This window comes from Crinia signifera, chromosome 4 (genome assembly GCF_055691185.1).
Source record: "Crinia signifera chromosome 4, ASM5569118v1, whole genome shotgun sequence".
NCBI classification, from domain to species: Eukaryota; Metazoa; Chordata; class Amphibia; order Anura; family Myobatrachidae; genus Crinia; species Crinia signifera.
The window spans coordinates 21778423-21806033 of NC_139220.1; the positions used below are offsets into that span (position 1 = coordinate 21778423).

General features: G+C 47.9%; 1 protein-coding gene across 1 annotated transcript; it reads left to right on the plus strand.

Annotated features, from left to right (window-relative positions):
* The first annotated feature begins 318 nt into the window (after nucleotides 1–318).
* Nucleotides 319–24387, plus strand: LOC146072251 (uncharacterized). The gene is made up of 6 exons (XM_083179578.1): nucleotides 319–412; nucleotides 4173–4313; nucleotides 19411–19647; nucleotides 20685–20987; nucleotides 22436–22771; nucleotides 24191–24387. Exons 2-6 carry the CDS (start codon nucleotides 4190–4192, stop codon nucleotides 24208–24210), a joined length of 1020 nt encoding a protein of 339 aa, XP_083035704.1. The 5' UTR covers nucleotides 319–412; nucleotides 4173–4189; the 3' UTR covers nucleotides 24211–24387.
* Nucleotides 24388–27611: the final 3224 nt, after the last annotated feature.

Consider the following 27611-nt stretch of genomic DNA (forward strand, 5'->3'; position numbering starts at 1 on the left):
ATATGCCTTGGCTGCATCAAGGGACATGACTGCTTTTGTTTTTTTATCCGGTCCATCTGTATCTTTCCCCTGTAAGTTAGCATATAGTCTCCTGATGTTTTCCTTAGTACCCATTCCTTTCCGAAACCCGGTTTGGTCGAATTGGACTATATCGTCCATCACTCCCTCCAATCTCTGCGCCAGGGGCAGATTGGCCATTATAATTACCGGGAACTTTGCTCCTGAGGCCGAATTTAAAGTTGCAGGCAGCAGGGGCAGCACTGAGCAGTTCCCTGAGGCTGGCCCCGCCCACCACACTGTGTGCTGCGTGCATCCAGCCCTGCTCTTCCTGGTCCTGCAGCAGCTCCTCTACGTGCTCTATGCTGCCTCCCCTACCAGAAGCATGCACAGACACTACAAAACAGATCATTGGGTGAGTGCATATTGGGTGTAATATTGATGCAGGGGCTGTGTGTAATGTACTGGGTGTAATTTGGTTGGGGGGGGGGGGGGGGAGGCTGTGTATAATGTCCTGTGTGTAATTTGGTTTAGGGGGGCCTGTGTATAATGTTCTGTGTGTAACTTGGGGGAGGGGGGCTGTGTATAATGTCCTGTGTGTAACTTGGGGGAGGGGGGCTGTGTATAATGTCCTGTGTGTAACTTAGGGAGGGGGGCCTGTGTATAATGTCCTGTGTGTAATTTTGTTTAGGGGGGCCTGTGTATAATGTCCTGTGTGTAATTTTGTTGAAGGGGGCTGTGTATAATGTCCTGTGTGTAATTTGGTTGAGGGGGGCCTGTGTATAATGTCCTGTGTGTAATTTGGTTGAGGGGGGCCTGTGTATAATGTCCTGTGTGTAATTTGGTTGAGGGTGGCCTGTGTATAATGTCCTGTGTGTACTTTGGTTAAGGGGGGCTGTGTATAATGTCCTGTGTGTAATTTGGTTGAGGGGGGGCTGTGTATAATGTCCTGTGTGTAATTTGGTTTAGGGGGGCCTGTGTATAATGTCCTGTGTGTACTTTGGTTAAGGGGGGCTGTGTAAAATGTCCTGTGTGTAATTTGGTTGAGGGGGGCAGGGTGTGTGCATGAGAGCGGCAGGGTGTATGTATGTATGTATGAGAGCGGCAGGGTATATGTATGAGAGCGGCAGGGTGTATGTATGTATGTACAGTTGGGGCCACTCCCATCTTGGCAGGGGATGGCGACGCAAGCCGCCATACCCCACCAGCGCCATCTGCATAGCGAGAAGGGGACGCGCGCGCACGAGAGGCGCCCCTTCCGAGGGCGCTTCCAGCCGCTCCCCGCCGCCTGCTCGCACCCCCCCCCCCTAACCCTGTCCCGTCGCCCCGCCGACGGAGATTGAGACGCGCGTCTCAGTCAGATGGTGAGGCAGGCCGCTGGCGGATTCGCCAGCAAGGAAGAGGCCTGCCCCATCTGTATGTATGTATGTATGTATGTATGAGAGCGGCAGGGTGTATGTATGTATGTATGAGAGCGGCAGGGTGTATCTATGTATGTATGAGAGCGGCAGTGTGTGTGTATGTATGAGAGTGGCAGGGTGTATGTATGTATGAGAGTGGCAGGGTGTATGTATGTATGTATGAGAGTGGCAGGGTGTGTGTATGTATGAGAGCGGCAGGGTGTATTTATGTATGTATGAGAGCGGCAGGGACAGGATGTATGTATGAGAGTGGCAGGGACAGGATGTATGTATGAGAGTGGCAGGGTGTATGTATGTATGAATGAGAGCGGCAGGGTGTATGTATGTGTGTATGTATGAGAGCGGCAGGGTGTATGTATGTATGAGAGCGGCAGGGTGTATGTATGTATGAGAGCGGCAGGGTGTATGTATGTATGTATGAGAGCGGCAGGGTGTATCTATGTATGAGAGCGGCAGGGTGTATGTATGTATGTATGAGAGTGGCAGGGTGTATGTATGTATGTATGAGAGCGGCAGGGTGTATGTATGTATGAGAGCGGCAGGGTGTATGTATGTATGTATGAGAGTGGCAGGGTGTATGTATGTATGTATGAGAGTGGCAGGGTGTATGTATGTATGAGAGCGGCAGGGACAGGATGTATGTATGAGAGTGGCATGGTGTATGTATGTATTTATTACAGTGAAGGTGTATGTATGTATGAGAGCGGCAGGGTGTATGTATGTATGAATGAGAGCGGCAGGGTGCATGTATGTGTGTATGTATGAGAGTGGCAGGGTGTATGTATGTATGAGAGCGGCAGGGTGTATGTATGTATGAGAGCGGCAGGGTGTATGTATGTATGTATGTATGAGAGCGGCAGGGTGTATGTATGTATGAGAGCGGCAGGGTGTATGTATGTATGAGAGTGGCAGGGTGTATGTATGTATGTATGAGAGTGGCAGGGTGTATGTATGTATGTATGTATGTATGAGAGCGGCAGGGTGTATGTATGTATGTATGTATGAGAGCGGCAGGGTGTATGTATGTATGTATGTATGAGAGCGGCAGGGTGTATGTATGTGTGTATGTATGAGAGCGGCAGGGTGTATGTATGTATGTATGAGAGCGGCAGGGTGTATGTATGTATGAGAGCGGCAGGGTGTATGTATGTATGAGAGCGGCAGGGTGTGTGTGTGTATGTATGTATGTATGAGAGTGGCAGGGTGTATGTATGTATGTATGAGAGTGGCAGGGTGTATGTATGTATGTATGAGAGCGGCAGGGTGTATGTATGTATGTATGTATGAGAGCGGCAGGGTGTATGTATGTGTGTATGTATGTATGTATGTATGTATGTATGTATGAGAGCGGCAGGGTGTATTTATGTATGTATGAGAGTGGCAGGGTGTATGTATGTATGTATGAGAGTGGCAGGGTGTGTGTATGTATGTATGTATGTATGTATGTATGAGAGTGGCAGGGTGTATGTATGTATGAGAGTGGCAGGGTGTATGTATGTATGTATGTATGAGAGTGGCAGGGTGTATGTATGTATGTATGAGAGCGGCAGGGTGTATGTATGTACTGTATGTATGAGAGTGGCAGGGTGTATGTATGTATGAGAGTGGCAGGGTGTATGTATGAGAGTGGCAGGGTGTATGTATGTATGAGAGTGGCAGGGTGTATGTATGTATGTATGAGAGTGGCAGGGTGTATGTATGTATGAGAGTGGCAGGGTGTATGTATGTATGTATGAGAGTGGCAGGGTGTATGTATGTATGTATGAGAGTGGCAGGGTGTATGTATGTATGAGAGCGGCAGGGTGTATGTATGTATGTATGAGAGTGGCAGGGTGTATGTATGTATGTATGTATGTATGTATGTATGAGAGTGGCAGGGTGTATGTATGTATGAGAGTGGCAGGGTGTATGTATGTATGTATGTATGAGAGTGGCAGGGTGTATGTATGTATGTATGAGAGCGGCAGGGTGTATGTATGTATGTATGAGAGTGGCAGGGACCTAGGGTTACCACCCGTCCGGGATTACTCCGGACAGTCCGGTAATTCAGGCTGGTTACTTCCCATGCACTGGAGGGACCCCGCCGGCGACTTCCCATACCCTGTAGGGACCCACTGTGTGCCTGGGCTGCCGGACCCCAGGGTGATGCGACCGAGCCAGCCCAGACCGTACCTGTCTCTCCCGCGGCCCGCACTAACCACCGGTGCCGCCTCTTATCCGCAGACTCTCCTCCCATCACCAGGACAGCCCTGCCCCCTGACTTACTTTTCACCCACTATGACCCATTGACCACTGTCTGTTTTTCACCCTCTCCATCACCCTCTATGCTCTCTACGGCAGAAATGTGGTAAAATACCCATTTTCAGGGATTTTACCCTATTTTTAAATGTAATAAAGCCCTACTAGCAGTAGCCTAATGTAGCGGTAATACCAGCTATACATGGCATTACCCTGTAGAGGCACATCGGCTTCTTTCCGCAACACTGGGAGCATTGGTAAAGGGACTCCCGGATCACAAACCCGGAAGTCCAGGCACCAGAGTGCATCACAAAGGGCATCTTTTTGGGAGAGCTGTCCTTTGCATTACAAATCACATATGTTAGTGTCTATGCGAAAAGTATTGGCACAATGGATGGCGGGATGTACCGCAAGTGGTTGGTACATCCTGCCCCCTGTCTCCCGCTGCCTTCTGTCACACTTTTACCTGTCCTTAGGTCTCCTCTATTGTATCACCTCACCAGTTTCTTTCTCCAGTGACTCCTGCTGCCTGTATGCCGACAAGTGTGTGTCCAGACTGCCGCTTGATGTTATGGGCGTGGAGAAGAAGCAGTGAGGTACCTGTAACATTACCACCAGCTGTACAACACTCAGGGACACTGGTCATCACAGGAGCAGGTGAGCAGAACATAGTGACTGGGGAATATGTCCTCTCTCTCCCATATGTCTCCCTCTCTCACTGACCCTGGTAAGAAAATGTATGAATGTTTCTGGATGCACCCACCTCATGGCAGTTACCCACTGCCTCCTTTGTCACCCTCTGATTCCTCTTTCCACCAATATCTCCCGGTCACCTCTGTCTGCCCGGACACCCACTAGTGACCTGGGAACATGCCCCCCTTTCTCTCCGCATGTCTGCCTCATTCTCTGCCCCTGGTCTCGACTCTCTCTCTATTTCTCTCTGTGTCCCTGGTCTCTCTCTCTTTCTCTGCCTTTCTGCACCTGGTCTCTCTCTCTCTCTGCCCCTGGTCTCTCTCTCTGCCTCTCTGCCCCTTGTCTCTCTCTCTCTCTCTCTCTCTCTCTGCCCCTGGTCTCTCTCTCTGCCTCTCTGCCCCTGGTCTCTCTCTTTCTCTCTCTCTCTGCCCCTGGTCTCTCTCTCTGCCTCTCTGCCCCTGGTCTCTCTCTCTTTCTCTCTCTCTCTGCCCCTGGTCTCTCTCTCTGCCTCTCTGCCCCTGGTCTCTCTCTCTTTCTCTCTCTCTCTGCCCCTGGTCTCTCTCTCTGCCTCTCTGCCCCTGGTCTCTCTCTCTCTCTCTCTCTCTCTGCCCCTGGTCTCTTTCTCTCTCTCTCTGCCCCTGGTCTCTCTCTCTCTGCCCCTGGTCTCTTTCTCTCTCTCTCTGCCCCTGGTCTCTCTCTCTCTCTCTCTGCCCCTGGTCTCTTTCTCTCTCTTTCTCTGCCCCTGGTCTCTCTCATTCTCTGCCTCTCTGCCCCTGGTCTCTCTCTCTTTCTCTCTCTCTCTGCCCCTGGTCTCTCTCTCTTTCTCTCACTCTCTGCCACTGGTCTCTCTCTCTCTCTCTCTCTGCCCCTGGTCTCTCTCTCTCTCTCTGCCCCTGGTCTCTCTCTCTCTCTGCCCCTGGTCTCTCTCTCTCTCTCTCTCTGCCCCTGGTCTCTCTCTCTCTGCCCCTGGTCTCTCTCTCTCTCTGCCCCTGGTCTCTTTCTCTCTCTCTCTCTGCCCCTGGTCTCTCTCTCTCTGCCACTGGTCTCTCTCTCTCTCTCTGCCCCTGGTCTCTCTCTCTCTCTGCCCCTGGTCTCTTTCTCTCTCTCTCTCTGCCCCTGGTCTCTCTCTCTGCCACTGGTCTCTCTCTCTCTCTCTCTCTCTCTCTCTCTCTCTGCCCCTGGTCTCTTTCTCTCTCTTTCTCTGCCCCTGGTCTCTCTCATTCTCTGCCTCTCTGCCCCTGGTCTCTCTCTCTTTCTCTCTCTCTCTGCCCCTGGTCTCTCTCTCTCTGCCACTGGTCTCTCTCTCTCTCTCTCTCTCTCTCTCTGCCCCTGGTCTCTCTCTCTCTCTCTCTCTCTCTGCCCCTGGTCTCTCTCTCTCTCTCTCTGCCCCTGGTCTCTTTCTCTCTCTCTCTGTCCCTGGTCTCTCTCTCTCTCTGCCCCTGGTCTCTCTCTCTCTCTGCCCCTGGTCTCTCTCTCTCTCTGCCCCTGGTCTCTCTCTCTCTCTCTCTGCCCCTGGTCTCTCTCTCTCTCTGCCCCTGGTCTCTTTCTCTCTCTCTCTGCCCCTGGTCTCTCTCTCTCTGCCCCTGGTCTCTCTCTCTCTCTCTCTGCCCCTGGTCTCTCTCTCTCTGCGACTGGTCTCTCTCTCTCTCTCTCTGCCCCTGGTCTCTCTCTCTCTCTCTGCCCCTTGTCTCTCTCTCTCTCTGCCCCTGGTCTCTCTCTCTCTCTGCCCTCTTTCTCTCTGCTCCTGGTCTCTCTCTTTCTCTGCCTCTCTGCCCCTGGTCTCTCTCTCTTTCTCTGCCTCTCTGCCCCTGGTCTCTCTCTCTCTGCCCCTGGTCTCTCTCTCTCTCTCTCTGCCCCTGGTCTCTCTCTCTCTCTGCCCCTGGTCTCTCTCTCTCTCTGCCCCTGGTCTCTCTCTCTCTGCCCCTGGTCTCTCTCTCTCTGCCACTGGTCTCTCTCTCTCTCTCTGCCCCTGGTCTCTCTCTCTCTCTCTGCTCCTGGTCTCTCTCTCTCTCTGCCCCTGGTCTCTCTCTCTCTCTGCCCTCTTTCTCTCTGCTCCTGGTCTCTCTCTTTCTCTGCCTCTCTGCCCCTGGTCTCTCTCTCTTTCTCTGCCTCTCTGCCCCTGGTCTCTCTCTGCCCCTGGTCTCTTTCTCTGCCTCTCTGCCCCTGGTCTCTTTCTCTGCCTCTCTGCCCCTGGTCTCTCTCTCTCTCTCTCTCTGCCCCTGGTCTCTTTCTCTGCCTCTCTGCCCCTGGTCTCTCTCTCTTTCTCTGCCTCTCTGCCCCTGGTATATATATAGTATAAAGCACGTTCCCAGCAGCAGGCCCAGAAGTGTCCCAAATTTATAGTTTGCAGGGAGGCGCAAAAACACCCTAGCCGCGGCCCTGCTCGGGGTGATGCTGCAGGGGGAGGTGATGATGATGATTTGCAGGTTGGGTGATGATGGTGCAGAGGGGGTCATATACATATATATATATACAAATATACCTGCTATCTCCCTGTCACCCCAGCTTCCCCTGTTCCCCGCTATCTCCCTGTCACCATAGCCTCTCCAGTCACCCCAGCTTCCCCAGGCAGTCATCTGCTATCTGAGTCACCCCAGCTTCCCCAGTCACCCGCTATCTGCGTCACCCCAGCTTCCCCAGTCACCCGCTATCTGCGTCACCCCAGCTTCCCCAGTGACCCACTATCTGCGTCACCCCAGCTTCCCCAGTCACCTGCTATTTCCGTCACCCCAGCTTCCCCAGTGACCCACTATCTGCGTCTTCCTCAGTCACCCTCTATATCCTGGTCATTATTTAATTACTGCTCACGGCATATGGTATACTATGTAATGGGTGTGTGACGTGTAATCGGCATTACATTGAATTTTTTTGGCACGCGCCTTCGGCGCGCACTGTCCTTGTTGACCCTCCTTTAGAAAAAAAAATTGAGTCCTGGCATCATAACGAGTAATGGTCACTGTGGTGTATGGTGTAACATGTAATGGGCATCACGGTGTGTGGCTTACAGTGTGTCATGTAACTGGCATTACAGTGTGCAACATCAAGAATGGAATTGAAGCAAAGGTTAACAAAAATGATAGGGCGGGTCAAGGGGAGGGGTTTGGGCAGGTCAAGGGGAGGGGCTGGGTGGGCCTAGGGGCGTGTCCGGGAATCTCTCAACACTACAGGAACCAGGTGTATGTATGCATGAGAGCGGCCATTATTGATTTGTTGCCGCCCACATGAGGCCACTTCCAGAATTTTTCCAGGGCCACTTTTAGTCCCCAATCCGCCCCTGCTCTGCGCTAATATCCCTGCCAAGACCTTTGCACCTCCATTTATCAGAGATATTGGTCTGTATGCGTCTGTTTTTTGGGGATCCTTCCCTTCTTTCAAAATCACCGTTATCAGAGCTTCATCCATTGATATTGGCAACTTATCTTCCTCCAAACTTTTATTAAACAATTCAGTTAATCTGGGTGCAATTATGTCCCTACATTTTTTATATAGTTCGGCTGGTAACCCGTCGCACCCAGGAGCTTTATTACGTGGCATCTGATTAATGGCATTGATAGTTTCCGTCACCGTTATAGGGGCCTCCAAACTCTCCCTCTGTTCTTTACTTATTTGTGGTAGCAATGTTGTTCCTAGATACTGCTTAATATCTGCCTCCTCATGGGTTATTACGCTAGAATATAGTTTCTTATAATATTCCACAAAGGTTTGGGCTATATCAGGGGTAGCTTCGATCACCAGACCATCTTCTCCTTCTATTTTACTCACATATTGTTTTTGTCTCGAGTTTAAAACCAAATGGGCCAGGTAGCTCCCAGGGCGATCCTGATTGATGTATCTTCTATGGGCGAGGAATGTCTGGTACCTTGCTGTGGCTACGTTTAATTCTCTAGCCCACTCCCTCTTTGCTACCTCCCATTTTTCCTTTGTGCCTGCTTCCTTATCTTGGGAGTACTGCAGCTCTAACTCTGTATTAAGTTTCTCTAACCGTTGTTTCTTTTCCCTTGTCTGTCTCTTGATATGTGCAATCTGTTTAATTAAGGAGCCTCTTATTATTGCCTTACTAGCATCCCACAAAGTACTCGACTGTGCGGAGCCCTCATTATTTACCCAGTAATCCCCCCATTCCTTTTCCACCCCAGCACCCACCTCCATTTGTTCCAGCCATGCAGGGTGACATTTCCACATGTTCTGACCTTTATCCTGATTCAAGCGGATTTGGGCCATTACAGGGGAATGGTCAGAAATCCCATGGGGTAGGTATACAACACTTTCAATTTTTGGCAACAGTTCACTATTGGCAAAAATCATATCAATCCGAGACATAGCCTCCAATGACCTAGAGAAACAAGAGTAGGTTTGGCTATTTGGGTGTTTCTCCCGCCACACATCTTTCCACCCTAGATCCTCAACAAATTTATTAAATCCCTTATTTCCCTGCCTATTAGTCCCTCCACGGCTCCACCGATCCTTATCTGGATTTATGACATTATTGAAGTCCCCTAGGCACAATAACTCTGCCCCTGCTGCGTGAGAGATGAATTCAACCGCTCTTTCTAGTACTTCATACTGGAACGGTGGAGGGACATAGACAGCCAAAATACATACTAACATGCCGAACACCTGACATTCTAAAAACACATACCGTCCATTTCTATCAATTTCCTTCCTTTTACACTGGAATGGAACGTTCTTATGGATTAACAATGAGACTCCCCTTGAAGTATTAGTGAAGCTTGAGTGGTATGCGGCCCCCACCCATGCTTTTTTTAGCAGTATCCCTTTCTCAGCCACTAAGTGGGTCTCACTCAAACATATGATCTGTGCATTATATTTTTTGATTTGGTTCATCACCGTGGTTCGTTTTATGCAGTCATTTAAACCTCTTGTGTTCCAACTTAATACTCTCAACATCTAACGTTATGACATTTTATGTTTCGCATACTCCTTCTAATGTGAAATTTTCCCCTTATCAGGCGACTGGTGGTACAGAAAAAGCCCCTCCCCCCCTCCCCCCACCCTGTATACCTTTCCCCTAAAGGATACTTCATCAAATTCCCTTCCTCGCCTATCCCATTCACTCTCCCCCTTTCCCTCATTCACTTCCTCATCCATTTTTGGGGTACTTAGGGATTCCTTCCCTTTAGAACACCATGCAGTAGACCCTCCGACATGCAAATTTCTATTCCAATATTTTGTGCTCATGGAGATACTCGAAGACTTATTAAACTATTCTTAATCCTACTTTTAAATTCCCCCCCCCCTCGCCCCCTGCCCCTTCCTATATTCACATATAAAAAGAAAACAGAATAAGCATCCCACAGCCACAAACTCAAAAAGAAAAACAGGATAACCCAAAACCATAATTATAATGGCATTATGCCTTTACACCTGTAGTAAGTTACACCAAATTGTTAAGACCAAAGTTTGTGCTTCAGGGCAAATTCTTACTATCTATACATCGCTCCTCTATATAGCCAATATTTATATATAGATTATCCCTCAGCCCCAAGATTCCAGAGAAACAGGAAGACCCAAAACCACACCTATGACGACGCGATATCTTTGCAACAATAATAATTTCCACTATAGAGTTGAGCCCACAAAAAATAAAAAACAAAACAGAAAAACCCAGAACCATATAAATATCGACGTTATTTCTTTACACCAATAGTAATTTACTCTATATAGTTGAGTCCTGAATTTGTACTTTTGCCCGACAACTATTCGGGGAGAGTTCTCACTGTCACCACTCCTCTATATAGCCAAATTTCTCCCAATCATGATCAAATTTGGTTTTTCTTTAAGCAGCGGCCATTTCAGCCTTTTTTATTCTTCTCCAACCACATCGAAGCTTCTTCCGCTGACATGAAGAACTTAGTTTCGCCATCACATGCGATTCTAAGTTTTGCAGGGAACATTATAGAATATTGGATTCCCAAGTCCCTTAATCGTTTTTTAATGTTCACATACTGAAGTCTTTCCTTTTGTACCTCCCTTGAGTAATCGGGGAATATCATCACCTTGGTTCCGTCTACCTCCAGTTTACTTTTAGATCTAGCCAGTCTAATGATGGTATCACGGTCCCTATAGTTCATCACTTTTGCAATAAACATTCTTGGCGGGGACCCTGGCGGCATTGGTTTCCCTGGTACGCGGTGGGCACGCTCAATGCAGAATACTGGCGAAAACACCTCTCTCCCAAACTGGGATATTAGCCATTTTTCTAACCATGTCTCGGGGGGAGTCGCCCTCAGATTTCTCTGGGATTCCTACCATCCGAATATTATTACGGCGTAGGCGGCCTTCCATCATTGAGATCTGAGCCTGCACACCCCCCAGTGCCCCTTTGACCTGGGCAATCTGCGAGTTTATGGCTGTTTGGGTATCCTCGATTTTGGAAATTCTACATTCCGTCTCCTCCACTCTAGCATTAACAGTCTGCACTTCCTGCCGCAGGAGCCCAATCTCAGCTTGCGTATTTTCTATTTTTGCACCCAGTCGTTGCTCACACCCATTTATTGCCTCAAGTAGTTGTTAAAATGAGACATCTGGTGCATTATCTGACTGGTCTGAGCTGGCCATACTTAATCTATGTGGGGATATCGAGAGTCTATCTTCAACGGCAGTATTTTTAGGTTTAACGTTTGCTTTCGCAGTGCGCTCCACCTTGGTGGTTTCCTGCCGCTTGCCCTGTCTTGCCCATACTCAGAGTTTAAGTTTAAAACTTGAGTCACCTCAGTTTTCACAGTCCAACTATATAGGTAAATCCCAACAGGTACAAGTACCGTACTCACGGTTGTTCTCAATGCCGGATTATACCTTGACAGGAGCACTGTCCTTGTTCTCGTGGGTTTGTTTTTTTGTGAGTGGAGATCTTGTCTGTGCTTACCGCTGCCGTTGTTTGTTTCTGCCGTTATCGCTGTAATCTCCCAGCACCTTCTCCTTTCGCTTGCAGCCGCCGGCGTGTGCGCGCCCCACACTGCTTCTGAGACCGCTAAACTGCCGCCACAGGTGCGCTGTCTTCCGGCAGGCACCAGCTCCCACTCCCTCCTTAGCCTGTCTGGGCCACCACGAGGCACTGCCGTCTCTCTCCGGCTCTCCCCTCAGTCCCGCTCGAGCAGGCAGGCGTCTCTGCGTCACTCTCCCACGTGGGAGGTCAATCGTCCCGGGCCGCCTCCAGCAGACTGTCCCACTCTGTTCCGTTCGGCGCTGAGGGATTCTCAGATGCGCTGTGCTTTTGGTCAGGCAAGCGGGCTATGAGGAGGGCATCTCCGAGCTCCACATCACTGTAGCACACCGCTCATGCCGGAGGGTCCCGGACTTCCGGTCTACGTCTGCCGCGCCGTGTTCCCTCCCTCTCTCCCCCAGTAGTGCCAGTTACATATCATGTCCCCAGTAGTGCCAGTTACATATCATGTCCCCAGTAGTGCCAGTTACATATCCTGTCCCCAGTAGTGCCAGTTACATATCATGTCCCCAGTAGTGCCAGTTACATATCATGTCTCCAGTAGTGCCAGTTACATATCATGTCCCCAGTAGTGCCAGTTACATATCATGTCCCCAGTAGTGCCAGTTACATATCATGTCCCCAGTAGTGCCAGTTACATATCATGTCCCCAGTAGTGCCAGTTACATATCATGTCCCTAGTAGTGCCTGTCACATATCATGTCCCTAGTAGTGACAGTCACATATCATGTCCCCAGTAATGCCAGTTACATATCATATCCCCAGTAGTGCCAGTTACATATCATGTCCCCAGTAGTGCCAGTTACATATCATGTCTCCAGTAGTGCCAGTTACATATCATGTCTCCAGTAGTGCCAGTTACATATCATGTCCCCAGTAGTGCCAGTTACATATCATGTCCCCAGTAGTGCCTGTTACATATCATGTCCCTAGTAGTGACAGTCACATATCATGTCCCTAGTAGTGACAGTCACATATCATGTCCCCAGTAGTGCCAGTTACATATCATGTCCCCAGTAGTGCCAGTTACATATCATGTCCCCAGTAGTGCCAGTTACATATCATGTCCCCAGTAGTGCCAGTTACATATCATGTCCCCAGTAGTGCCTGTTACATATCATGTCCCCAGTAGTGCCAGTCACATATCATGTCCCTAGTAGTGCCAGTCACATATCATGTCCCCAGTAGTGCCAGTTACATATCATGTCCCCAGTAGTGCCAGTTACATATCATGTCTCCAGTAGTGCCAGTTACATATCATGTCCCCAGTAGTGCCAGTTACATATCATGTCCCCAGTAGTGCCTGTTACATATCATGTCCCTAGTAGTGACAGTCACATATCATGTCCCTAGTAGTGACAGTCACATATCATGTCCCCAGTAGTGCCAGTTACATATCATGTCCCCAGTAGTGCCAGTTACATATCATGTCCCCAGTAGTGCCAGTTACATATCATGTCCCCAGTAGTGCCAGTTACATATCATGTCCCCAGTAGTGCCTGTTACATATCATGTCCCTAGTAGTGCCAGTCACATATCATGTCCCTAGTAGTGCCAGTCACATATCATGTCCCCAGTAGTGCCAGATACATATCATGTCCCCAGTAGTGCCAGTTACATATCATGTCCCCAGTAGTGCCAGTTACATATCATGTCCCCAGTAGTGCCAGTCACATATCATGTCCCCAGTAGTGCCAGTTACATATCATATCCCCAGTAGTGCCAGTTTCATATCATGTCCCCAGTAGTGCCAGTTACATATCATGTCCCCAGTAGTGCCAGTTACATATCATGTTCCCAGTAGTGCCAGTTACATATCATGTCCCCAGTAGTGCCAGTCACATATCATGTCCCCAGTAGTGCCAGTTACATATCATATCCCCAGTAGTGCCAATTACATATCATGTCCCCAGTAGTGCCAGTTACATATCATGTCCCCAGTAGTGCCAGTTACATATCATGTCCCCAGTAGTGCCAGTTACATATCATGTCCCCAGTAGTGCCAGTTACATATCATGTCCCCAGTAGTGCCAGTCACATATCATGTCTCCAGTAGTGCCAGTCACATATCATGTCCCCAGTAGTGTCAGTCACATATCATGTCCCCAGTAGTGCCAGTTACATATCATGTCCCCAGTAGTGCCAGTTACATATCATGTCCCCAGTAGTGCCAGTTACATATCATGTCCCCAGTAGTGCCAGTCACATATCATGTCCCCAGTAGTGCCAGTCACATATCATGTCCCCAGTAGTGCCAGTTACATATCATGTCCCCAGTAGTGCCAGTTACATATCATGTCCCCAGTAGTGCCAGTTACATATCATGTCCCCAGTAGTGTCAGTTACATATCATGTCCCCAGTAGTGTCAGTTACATATCATGTCCCCAGTAGTGCCAGTTACATATCATGTCCCCAGTAGTGCCAGTTACATATCATGTCTCCAGTAGTGCCAGTTACATATCATGTCCCCAGTAGTGCCAGTTACATATCATGTCCCCAGTAGTGCCTGTTACATATCATGTACCTAGTAGTGCCAGTCACATATCATGTCCCTAGTAGTGACAGTCACATATCATGTCCCCAGTAATGCCAGTTACATATCATATCCCCAGTAGTGCCAGTTACATATCATGTCCCCAGTAGTGCCAGTTACATATCATGTCCCCAGTAGTGCCAGTTACATATCATGTCCCCAGTAGTGCCTGTTACATATCATGTCCCCAGTAGTGCCAGTCACATATCATGTCCCTAGTAGTGCCAGTCACATATCATGTCCCCAGTAGTGCCAGTTACATATCATGTCCCCAGTAGTGCCAGTTACATATCATGTCCCCAGTAGTGCCAGTTACATATCATGTCCCCAGTAGTGCCAGTCACATATCATGTCCCCAGTAGTGCCAGTTACATATCATATCCCCAGTAGTGCCAGTTACATATCATGTCCCCAGTAGTGCCAGTTACATATCATGTCCCCAGTAGTGCCAGTTACATATCATGTCCCCAGTAGTGCCAGTTACATATCATGTCCCCAGTAGTGCCAGTTACATATCATGTCCCCAGTAGTGCCAGTCACATATCATGTCCCCAGTAGTGCCAGTTACATATCATGTCCCCAGTAGTGCCAGTTACATATCATGTCCCCAGTAGTGCCAGTTACATATCATGTCCCCAGTAGTGCCAGTTACATATCATGTCCCCAGTAGTGCCAGTTACATATCATGTCTCCAGTAGTGCCAGTTACATATCATGTCCCCAGTAGTGCCAGTTACATATCATGTCCCCAGTAGTGCCAGTTACATATCATGTCTCCAGTAGTGCCAGTTACATATCATGTCCCCAGTAGTGCCTGTTACATATCATGTCCCCAGTAGTGCCTGTTACATATCATGTCCCTAGTAGTGCCAGTCACATATCATGTCCCTAGTAGTGCCAGTCACATATCATGTCCCCAGTAGTGACAGTCACATATCATGTCCCCAGTAATGCCAGTTACATATCATGTCCCCAGTAGTGCCAGTTACATATCATGTCCCCAGTAGTGCCAGTTACATATCATGTCCCCAGTAGTGCCAGTTACATATCATGTCCCCAGTAGTGCCTGTTACATATCATGTCCCTAGTAGTGCCAGTCACATATCATGTCCCCAGTAGTGCCAGTCACATATCATGTCCCCAGTAGTGCCAGTTACATATCATGTCCCCAGTAGTGCCAGTTACATATCATGTCCCCAGTAGTGCCAGTTACATATCATGTCCCCAGTAGTGCCAGTCACATATCATGTCCACAGTAGTGCCAGTTACATATCATGTCCCCAGTAGTGCCAGTTACATATCATGTCCCCAGTAGTGCCAGTTACATATCATGTCCCCAGTAGTGCCAGTTACATATCATGTCCCCAGTAGTGCCAGTCACATATCATGTCCCCAGTAGTGCCAGTTACATATCATATCCCCAGTAGTGCCAGTTACATATCATGTCCCCAGTAGTGCCAGTTACATATCATGTCCCCAGTAGTGCCAGTTACATATCATGCCCCCAGTAGTGCCAGTTACATATCATGTCCCCAGTAGTGCCAGTTACATATCATGTCTCCAGTAGTGCCAGTTACATATCATGTCCCCAGTAGTGCCAGTTACATATCATGTCTCCAGTAGTGCCAGTTACATATCATGTCTCCAGTAGTGCCAGTTACATATCATGTCTCCAGTAGTGCCAGTTACATATCATGTCCCCAGTAGTGCCAGTTACATATCATGTCCCCAGTAGTGCCAGTCACATATCATGTCCCCAGTAATGCCAGTTACATATCATATCCCCAGTAGTGCCAGTTACATATCATGTCCCCAGTAGTGCCAGTTACATATCATGTCCCCAGTAGTGCCAGTTACATATCATGTCCCCAGTAGTGCCTGTTACATATCATGTCCCTAGTAGTGCCAGTCACATATCATGTCCCTAGTAGTGCCAGTCACATATCATGTCCCCAGTAGTGCCAGTTACATATCATGTCCCCAGTAGTGCCAGTTACATATCATGTCCCCAGTAGTGCCAGTTACATATCATGTCCCCAGTAGTGCCAGTCACATATCATGTCCCCAGTAGTGCCAGTTACATATCATGTCCCCAGTAGTGCCAGTTACATATCATGTCCCCAGTAGTGCCAGTTACATATCATGTCCCCAGTAGTGCCAGTTACATATCATGTCCCCAGTAGTGCCAGTTACATATCATGTCCCCAGTAGTGCCAGTTACATATCATGTCCCCAGTAGTGCCAGTTACATATCATGTCCCCAGTAGTGCCAGTTACATATCATGTCCCCAGTAGTGCCAGTTACATATCATGTCCCCAGTAGTGCCTGTTACATATCATGTCCCTAGTAGTGCCAGTCACATATCATGTCCCCAGTAGTGCCAGTCACATATCATGTCCCCAGTAGTGCCAGTTACATATCATGTCCCCAGTAGTGCCAGTTACATATCATGTCCCCAGTAGTGCCAGTTACATATCATGTCCCCAGTAGTGCCAGTCACATATCATGTCCCCAGTAGTGCCAGTTACATATCATGTCCCCAGTAGTGCCAGTTACATATCATGTCCCCAGTAGTGCCAGTTACATATCATGTCCCCAGTAGTGCCAGTTACATATCATGTCCCCAGTAGTGCCAGTCACATATCATGTCCCCAGTAGTGCCAGTTACATATCATATCCCCAGTAGTGCCAGTTACATATCATGTCCCCAGTAGTGCCAGTTACATATCATGTCCCCAGTAGTGCCAGTTACATATCATGCCCCCAGTAGTGCCAGTTACATATCATGTCCCCAGTAGTGCCAGTTACATATCATGTCCCCAGTAGTGCCAGTTACATATCATGTCTCCAGTAGTGCCAGTTACATATCATGTCTCCAGTAGTGCCAGTTACATATCATGTCTCCAGTAGTGCCAGTTACATATCATGTCTCCAGTAGTGCCAGTTACATATCATGTCCCCAGTAGTGCCAGTCACATATCATGTCCCCAGTAGTGCCAGTCACATATCATGTCCCCAGTAATGCCAGTTACATATCATGTCCCCAGTAGTGCCAGTTACATATCATGTCCCCAGTAGTGCCAGTTACATATCATGTCCCCAGTAGTGCCAGTTACATATCATGTCCCCAGTAGTGCCTGTTACATATCATGTCCCTAGTAGTGCCAGTCACATATCATGTCCCCAGTAGTGCCAGTCACATATCATGTCCCCAGTAGTGCCAGTTACATATCATGTCCCCAGTAGTGCCAGTTACATATCATGTCCCCAGTAGTGCCAGTTACATATCATGTCCCCAGTAGTGCCAGTCACATATCATGTCCCCAGTAGTGCCAGTTACATATCATGTCCCCAGTAGTGCCAGTTACATATCATGTCCCCAGTAGTGCCAGTTACATATCATGTCCCCAGTAGTGCCAGTTACATATCATGTCCCCAGTAGTGCCAGTTACATATCATGTCCCCAGTAGTGCCAGTCACATATCATGTCCCCAGTAGTGCCAGTTACATATCATGTCCCCAGTAGTGCCAGTTACATATCATGTCCCCAGTAGTGCCAGTTACATATCATGTCCCCAGTAGTGCCAGTTACATAACATGTCCCCAGTAGTGCCAGTTACATATCATGTCCCCAGTAGTGCCAGTTACATATCATGTCCCCAGTAGTGCCAGTTACATATCATGTTCCCAGTAGTGTCAGTTACATATCATATCCCCAGTAGTGCCAGTAACATATCATGTCCCCAGTAGTGCCAGTTACATATCATGTCCCCAGTAGTGTCAGTTACATATCATGTTCCCAGTAGTGCCAGTTACATATCATGCCCCCAGTAGTCTCAGTTACATATCATATCCCCAGTAGTGCCAGTTACATATCATGTTCCCAGTAGTGCCAGTCACATATCATGTCCCCAGTAGTGCCAGTTACATATCATGTTCCCAGTAGTGCTTTTAAGGGGAAAAAAGTACATTCTGGAAACTATGTTTTTTGCAATAATTTGTATTATGGATATCTGGATGAGGGATACTCAACCTGTACCTATTCATATTTTGTAACCCTTTGAGTGCCAAGTGAATTTGTCAAAATAGGTGTGAAAATTGGCACGCAATCATTTGTAGTCCTCATAATGACCTTATATAGAAATATCGGGTGAGATTTAATAGGATGAGAGATTCAGAAAGTGAGAGATTTGGTGAGAAATCTCGTTTTTTTAAAGCGGCAATCATTTACACTGCAAAACCAGTTTGATTTTGCAGTGTAAATGATTGCTGCTTTAAAAAAACTGGAGATTTCTCACCAAATCTCTCACTTTCTGAATCTCTCACCCTATTAAATCTCACCCAACATCTTTTTTTACACAACATTTTTTATTTAAATGTATATAACAAATGTGAGCGACGCCGGCATTTTTAGCAGATGCTTTGCGCATCTCTCGCAGATGTTGGGCACTCAAAGGGTTAATATTAATAGTAGTTAACTTATTATATTAAGCATGACTGCCTCACAGCACTGAGGTCCTGGGTGTAAATCCCAGCACCACCCTATCCTTACAGAGTTTGTATATTCTTGTTGCTTGTGTGGGTTTTCCCTGGGTGCTCCGGCTCTCTCCCACACTCCAAAAATATACTGGTAAGTTACATGGCTCCCGACAGAGAAAATAAATAAAAAAATTAACCCTAGTGTGCAAATATTCTCTGTAAAGTGCAGCTGAACATGTGTGCGCTATAAAAAAATAAATGATGATGATGACGACGACGACCCGATGTGCCTGGTTTTAACCAGGCAAAGATTTGATGGGTGGAACATTTTACCCCTTTTAATTTCCTCCAGAATTAATACTGCCATAGTATCCCTACTTAGTGACTGGCTGCAAATAACTGTTACAGTTTCCAGATCAACTAGCAAATCACGTTTAAGGCATCCGGCAGGAGTTCTCCAACTGTCACGTTTTCCAGAGCACAATGCTGATGCATTGATCCAACCATGGGTATGGGTCATTGGGTCGACCAATATTAGGTCAACATACATTGGGTCGACCATTAAAGGTCGACAAGGCTTATGTCGGCACCTGAAATAGGTCGACGTGCCTAAGGCTGACATGAATGGAATTTTGACACAAGAATTAGGTTGACAATGGCTAGGTCGACAGTCAAAAAGTTTGACATGGGTTGTAAACTTTTTTTGCCCCGAATGTCGTCATGGTCGACATGGACAACGTGTCAGGGGAACTTGCGTCCCCTCGCGGGCACGGTGCCTCGCTGCGATCGGCACACTATTATATTCTTCCTCCACGCCCTAGTGGAAGGCAGGGCATGAAATACCGCATGTCGGCATAATTTGGTAAAAAAAAAAAAAAGTGAAAATCCCATGTCGACATTTTGACTATATACCCCAACCAGTTATATAACCAGGGGTTAAAGTGAGGGGGAAATGTTCCAACACCTCTAATGGTGAGGGGGAACATAATAACCTCCACACAGTAATTCTCACAGAATATGTCATTATTAATATACATTATAGCTATAAAACTAATCCTTACTCCTATGTGTCTCACTTGTGTAGCCTATGAGAAGATTTACTTACCATTGGGGGCAGATATAACCATTGAATGTAAGTCTACTTCATCTGGAAAAGCAGCATTCTCCGGATCTTTTCAGAGAAGGAAAAATACGCATGAGTTTGTCTATTTGGATGCAGCGTACATTCAGATTCGTGACTTTACCCATAAGAATAGAGGTACATATCGTTGTGGGTCTGGTGGTGAAATTATCTCCGTGACTTCCCTGCAATTAACCGAGAGTGAGTATAACCTTAGGATATAGTGTACAAATTGCAACTGCACACTCAGGGGTGAATTTACTAAGATGGGAGTTCTCCTGAAGAGGGGATGTTACCCAGAGCAGTCCATATTCACAGTCAGGGTATGGCGCATCGTCTTCGGTACTGCTTGTGCGCAGAACCCAATTTTATGGGCTGCCACCGCAGGAAGTTGTCAGGGGATGAGGAAACGCGTCAGGTTACACCTATTTTTTGGACACTGGACTACATTGGAAGGACTTCCCGTATTAAACCAGCTCCCTTACAATTCCTTTTCCACCATTGGTTAGAGCCTACCATCTTGGATAACAATTATTTGGGAAACCACCACATGCTTATTTTGGGTCTGCTTATTGAGACTGTGACAGTTAACACCATGAACAGGAAATAAGCTTCTCTTCACGGCCTTAAAACCCAGCCAGGTTTATAGACACCCATTTTCCAAAAATTCAGCTCTGGTGGATACATTTGAGGACGAATACCATCTACCTCAATGGAGCCATATAGGAACAAATGGGCTCCACCATAATTATATTATAATTTACTGTCCTTATGACAAGCCGGCTGCCGGGGATAGGTACGCGGCACGGGGGCGCAGGTCCGGGCAGCCGCTGATTGACAGTTCAGCGGCGATGCCCGGACCCAGGAAGGTAGTGGTGGTTTTTTTTAAAGGGAGCACTCCCCATAAAAAATTCACCCAGTGGGGAGCGCTCCCCAAAAAACCCCCACCACTGAAGGGGTTAAAATGTGACAGTTAGTGATGACTAATCCTGTGCATCATCTAGGTGGTCTGGAAACGTGACGTGTAGGAAGATCTTAAGGACTGCTTTGGCCACCCCTGTCCTAGAATATTATTTTACCTTCTAAAATGTACCGGTAGATACCCACATGCACGGCTCCTATTCATTGAGGGTATCCATAAGCTCTGGAGAAGTAATATGATGATTATATGGACTGAAGTGTATTGCACATTAATGATGCTAGGATTAAGGTTGTGTTCTCCTCCTGTTCTTCTCCAGACCCTGCGGCAGAAGACACAGTGAAGCTTCGCCCGGTGGGAGATGACTTGCTCTTGCACTGTAGAAGGCTTCTCAGAACCACACATGTACAGTGGGAATGGATCCCCTATAACTCGGACAGGACAGTGAGCATCAAAGTGGAAAATGACCAAATATTCAGTGACATCTTTTGGGGCCTTCTGGAGATGTCTGCTAACTGGACCATGAAACTTTCACCGGTGCGATTTACAGATGCTGGCAAATACCGGTGTCTCTTTCCTGACCAGACAGTCGGGACGACTTACACTCTACTTACTATACAGTGTAAGTGTCACTTATGTGCAGCAGGCTTAAGGCTTAGGTATACTGTATTTATTTATATTATTGTTATAATAAAGGGGGGGGATTTATAAAAGCTTTCAAGGAAGACTTGGGGTGGGATGTACTATGCATCACAGCCACAATGTAAAGCTCCTCACAGCCTATCGGGTACATCGCACCAAATCTTTTTCCATGATGTGAAGTTATCTCATACTTGCCTACTTTTAAAGTCTCCTCTCGGAGAGAGCCCGGAGAGGAGACTGTAAGCATCACTTCTGGGGGCGGGGCCTGATCTAGACATCATCAAGCCCCACCCCCAGCAGGCAAATCCCCCGATTTGCGGTGCCTCGAGGAGGGGGCGGGCTAAATGGCGCTATTTGCCTATTTAGCCCGGCCCCTCCACCGCAAAAAGCCGCAAATCGCGGTAATTCAACGAGACGGCCGGGCAGCTGTCGGGGGAGATGCGGAGGGTGTGGCAGAATCCGGGAGGATTGCCCACCTTTCCGGGGGGCCGGGAGGGGGACTCGATTTCCGGGACCCTCTCGGCAAATGGGAGACAACCGTACACCTCAACAAGCTGGCGATGAATATCAGTTGCTGATTGGCCCTTTAGACGCAGCAGCAATCTAATCAAACTACTCACCTCGCCAATCCTACAATTGAGATTGGGACAGTATGACTAATATGAGGCGCAGCCTAATGGCCATGAGGGGAAGCGGCGGTCTACGGACACTGACCTAATGGGAAATTAGACTGATATATAGAGCATGGGTTCTCAAACTCAGTCCTCATTTTCCATGTCATCCGGCAGGTGCACAGGTATAGTCATTACTCACTGACACATTTTAAAAGATCCACAGGTGGAGCTAATAATTTCACTTGTGATTCTGTAAGGAAACCTGTAAAACATGCACTGTGTGGGGTCTTGGGGACTGAGTTTGAGAACCTGTGATATAGAGAACACTTGAAACCTCTTGTTACCTTACTTATTGAACCACTCTGCTATATTTGCAGATATACTTAACATGATGTGCCTTCACACCCCCCCCCCTCCCAGAAAAGTCTGGTCACCCCTCCCCCTATCTTGGTACGTTGTCACGGATTCTGCTTGTTCTCAGGGGATCCCTTCTCTCCATCCAACACTGTTGCTCCTCCTCCCATAAAATGTCCAACTCAAAATGGCTGCCGCCTCCTCTAGTATCCATAATAACTGTCCCCTGTGAGGTGGCGGCTATTTTGAGCGGGACATTTTCAATGGGGACAGGCGTGATGGGACAGCAGACAAGTAGAACTGCAGCAATAGCCCTAGTAGACCCCCAGGGTCCACACCTACCCATCTGTGGGGGCTAGCGCTACACCACTGGCCTTCATGCAGCATACAGTGCAGTGTGTATGCTGCTACTTGTACATGACTACATGTAACATCTGCCCCCCCCCCCCCTGTTTTGCAGTGACCGCTTCTCCATCCGCTGAGGTTGTCCGTGGAAGCAACGTGTCTCTGACCTGCTCCCTCTCACATCTCAGCTCCATGACGTATAATTTGATAGGCTGGGCGAAAAAGACTGAAACAGGTTCCGTTCCTGTAAAGACTCAAACACTCAGTGATACAATGAAAGAGATCAGCATTTTCATTAAGGATGTCAGTGAGGAAGACTTGCACTGGACATGCCTTGTATTTCATAACAGTGACTTAGCAGCATTCATACCCTTCCAGCTGCTGTACAGAGATACTCCGGCAGAGCTTACTACAAACATATACAACACATCAGTATCCAACACCAGCAAAGGTACAGTATGTCTTCTTCTCCACTGCTGCTTCTCACAGCGTCGGACTGGGGCATGGGGGGCAACCTGAGGGAGTGCAGTGGTAGAGGCCCATGCATAAGGGTTGTGACTTGTCTCTAGGTTAGTTGCCATGGGGACCTCCTCCACTGGAACGTGGTGCGCGAGTGTCTTGTGTGCACGTGCCCCCTTCCAACGGATGTCGGCTGGCGGGGGCTGACGATTTTATAGCCAGCCCCCGCAAGCATGAGGCCGGCTCTATCTGTACCTTGTTCTGGGAAGTGTGTCCCTCCTCTTCTACAGAGCCATCTTTCCAGTGACAACTTTGGGAAGATGGAACTTCACAGGGAAAGCAAAGACTCTGGCCTAAATAAAAAAAAAAAACCTGCGATTGGGGAGATGGTGTCGGCTGGAAACAGCTTCCCAGATCACACAAGGCCGGGACCAGATTCCCAGATCAAACAAGGTAAGATACCTCCACCTCCCCCCAACCTGAATGATCCTCCCCCACAGAGCACAGTTTTCACATTAAGGCCACACCCCCATGCAGTACCGGGGCCCACCACTGCTCTCTGCGGTCCTCTGCTCCACAGTTATGACCAAAGCTGTAAAATCTGCATTATGATTTTGTATCGCTGCCTAATGACATCACTCTCTCCTTACATGTTACAGAAGCTGCTGATAATGGGAATATCATAGAGAACATTTTATTTCATGCTAGAAATATCTGTTTGGTCCCCGCCTTTGCTGTAACTCTTCTAATCATATGCAGAATATTTAAATAGAGTAAGTTTAATGTGCTTATTGTATAACTATATTTTTTCATTATATGTAAATTGTTTAAAGTGCAAATATTCATTATTATTCATAATAAACTAGATGGCGCCCAAAGGGGTAATTAAAGTGTTTGAGCGGTGGCGGGGACCAGCATCTGGGGAAGCGGAGAGGTAGATTGCTGCTATGTCAGGGAGTCTCCTGCAGAATGGAAGAGGGGAGGTAACTATGATGTAACAGTGTAATGTGGGCCAGGTGACATGAGGGAGATTGCTAGACTAATGAGGGAGCAAGGGAGATTGCTGCTATGTCAGGGAGTCTCCTGCAGAATGCTGGAGGGGCGGTAACTATGGTGTAAGTGCAATGTGGGCTAGGTGACATGAGGGAGATTGCTAGACTAATGAGGGAGAGGAGGGAGATTGCTGCTATGTCAGGGAGTCTCCTGCAGAATTCTGGAGGTGAGGTAACTATGGTGTAACAGTGTAATGTGGGCTAGGTGACATAAGGGAGATTGCTAGACTAATGAGGGAGAGGCAAATATGCAGTACCTGTATTGTGCTTACATAATTCTGAGTTCTCTAAATATGAGTTTTATTTCCCTAAATGTACAACTTGATGGATTTATACTGTATTTTCTCTTTGTTTTACAGATATTGAAGTTCCTGAATAAACATCAGAACAAACACAAATAAAGCAGTGTATTTATTGGTCTGTGATTGTCCTTTTCCAAACAAGTGAACTTTAGGCCCTGTTCCGATGGTGGGGGGTCTGCCTATGGTGTGTTTGCGCATGTGCAGCAGACCCCGGGAGCGAACGGTTTCAGCAAGTTACACTTGCCGGGCCGTTCAGCGCAGGGAGGGAGGGCCGGGGGTGTGTAGGGGGCTGGAGCAGAGCAACGCAGGCGGGCCGATACCTGCTCGGGGCCGGATAATGTTACATAAAGTCAGTCCTGACTCACTGAGTCCTGAGTGGAGAGAAATCATGCGATGGGATGTACACGAACAGATCCCCCAGCCTTGGGGACTCAGCGGCTGAAGGGAGGGTGCGTGCGTTCGAAAGACAGATGATTAGCAAGCAGTATCAAATCAGGCCCATAGAGTGTTTTTGCTATGTTTGCGCTATCTATATATTAGCTCTATGTATAGATATAGTATTAACCACATTTAACATAGGCAAACGCAGGGGGGGGGTCTGGTTGCCCGGTACCCCCCCCCCCTCTGCTTGGCAAGTGCCTTAAAAATGGTATATAATATGACTACTAGAGCTGCCGCCACATCATAAAGTGTAAGGGACAGAGCGGAGCTGCAGCACATGCCCAGTGTACCAGCTTCTTCTACCACATTTACTGTATGTGTGGATCTGAGCCCTCAAACATCGCAATGGACCAGAGAGCAGCTGCCAGAAGGCAGAGACAGGAGCCTTACCATGAAGTGGGAGATTGTGAGCTTAGAAATTGCAGTACTAGTTCTATTATGTTTGTGTATTTATTTATTAATTATATGTTTAACCTTTTCCTGACCACTTATCTTATTTAAACATTTGAAACTATAGACCATTTGTACTGTTAATTATTAATACTGTATTCCATACAGTATGCAATGTATAAAAATACCAATTTTCAGGGATGTTACCGCTCCCTCAGACTCCCTACTTACTCCAATGAACTGCAGAGTGGGAGATTTTGGATTACATTTAGAAACCCCCCTCTAAAAATCCTGCGTTTGCCACTAATTAACCACTTTGGTGGTATGCCCGGACATTTTTCCGGGCTGAGCTGCACTTAAGGAGTGGGCTCTCCCATAAATTTCCCCTCCGGCTGTGCACCACTGGCGCACCACCTCTAGGGGCACCCCCACCCCCCTGATCCGGACAGTCCTCACCCCGGCAATGGTATGCCTCCCTTGACACTGCCCCGTTGCCATTCACAGCAGGTAGGGTGGCCAATCCCGGGATCGGGATCGGCGGGATCCCGGGATTTGGCGCCCAAAACACCGGGATTTCAATCCCGGATTTCGGGATTAGACTGCGCATGCGCAGTCTAATGCCGGGCAGCGTCTGAGCACACGCTGAGACTCTGCCCGGCTTCTCCCATACCCGGAGAGCACTGCGCAGCGTGACCTCTCAGCGTGACATCAGAGGTCACGCTGCGCAGGAAGGCTGAGATCACGCCCGCCCACAGCAAGCGACACTGCAGAGTCCGCAGTCCCGCTCCCCCATTGCTCCCGGGCTACGAAGGCGCACTCCAGCCCGCCCACCTAGCCAGCAAACAACAACCCGGGGTCTTGGCAGTATGAAACTGCCCACCCACCCAGCAACCCGGCCACAAATGTAAGTAAATGCGGGGCGGCCAGGGTGGTTTTTTTATTAGGAAAGTCAATCCCGGGATCCCGGGAATCCCGGGATTGAGCATTTTTCAATCCCGAATCCCGGGATTGAAAAAATGCCCCGGGATTGGCTTCCCTAACAGCAGGGACAAGGCGGCAGGCCCCGCTCGGGGAGGCTCGGAGGGACTCTGTAGTTCGCGCCCCCGAGTCCCTCCGAGCTGCTGGGACTGAAGCGGGGTGGGGAGTTGAGACTGGCTGCTGCACCACGTGCCCTTGAGTGGTGAGTATTTCTGGGGCAGGACAAACCTGCCCTGGTAGATTTGTCCTGCCCCAGCAAAACCCACCACTCAAGGGGTTAATGATGTAGGGTGAGAGTGTCTAAATACATACTGAGAATTATGAATAAGTGTAAATGGAATGATACTAATGATGACTACTAAAAATAAAGTGAAAACAATTGTTAATGATGGTGTTTACTGATCCTTTTGGACAGAGCAGGCCCTAGCCAATTTGATACCCTAGGCAAGATTTTGGCTGGTGCCCCCTAGCACTGCCGCTAATTTTACCTATGACCCAGCATCCCCCTCTCCCAGCACGGCACATTTACCCAGCAGCACAGATCCAAGCAGCAGCACCTCTCACCCATAGCAATTCTACAGCACAGCACCCCTCCTAAAGAACCAGGGCTGCCATCATAAATTGTAGTCCTGGGATTGACAAAAGCGTCAGGAGAAGAGGAAGAGGAGGAAACAGGACAGAGAGGAGCAATAGAGGGATATTGCAGAGAGACTGAAGGAAAAAAATGGGGGAAAGGTCAGAAAGATAGAGATGTATCTTATTCACACTATACACGGAGCAGATGGCAGCAAGGTATTTACCAAACTATACAGCTGCCTTGCTTCCTTTAGCCATCAGCTGTCTCCGCAGTAAAGGCCCCCATTCACTATAACGATTTGGGACAATTTCACCCATTCCCAATTGATTGGGACGAGAAATTGGCCCAAACCGGATGCTTATGATGTCTCCTCTGTCTCCTCATGTCTGGGGGGGGGGGGGGTGAGAGTGTAGCCAGGTCCGATATACAGCGGGACACATGGCAGATGCCCATGTATCTCTGTATTCCACTGTGTATGGTCCAACCAAATCCCAAATTGCAAAAAAAGAGTATCTTTTTTGGTGTGGAGGCCTTGGCTTTTGTGCGTCGGCAATGAAGGTATGACTATACACCCCTATTCTGCTCTATTCTCAAATTGGCACTTACACCTTCTTAAGAGACGCTCATATGAAAGGTAAATACCAATGCACTATACAGAAGCACCAGCTACAATGATAAATAGCAGCAGCTAAAAATAACATTCACAACGGGTTTGGAACAGCTCAAATGGGTTGATAAATGGGGCCCATTATTACAATAACCAGAGATCCACCCACTAGATCCGCCTTGGCCTTACCAAAGACGCTATTGCTTCCATGCACAGGAAATAGCTCGGCACAAACCAAAATATAGGAGATGCAAAATTATCATAATAATAATAGTAGTAAAATACATTCAAAAGGACAAGATAAAAAGTGTCATCAAACCATACTGACCATCCCATATATCAATGATTCCCAAACTCAGTTCTTAAGGTACTGACAGTACAGGATTTAGGTGTAATAGACAATGAAATAATATGGGGCACATTTATTACCAACTGAAGTTGTGTATCTGCTGTGGTAATATCGGCCAATCCGTAATGCCATAATT

Bases quoted from the DNA above. Each gene is read 5' to 3' on its own strand.
- LOC146072251 (XM_083179578.1), top strand. From the start codon at position 4,190: ATGCCGACAAGTGTGTGTCCAGACTGCCGCTTGATGTTATGGGCGTGG. The intron at 20,988-22,435 runs GTAAGTGTCACT...CCTGTTTTGCAG, and splicing joins CACTCTACTTACTATACAGT to TGACCGCTTCTCCATCCGCT. The intron at 22,772-24,190 runs GTACAGTATGTC...TTTGTTTTACAG, and splicing joins AGTATCCAACACCAGCAAAG to ATATTGAAGTTCCTGAATAA.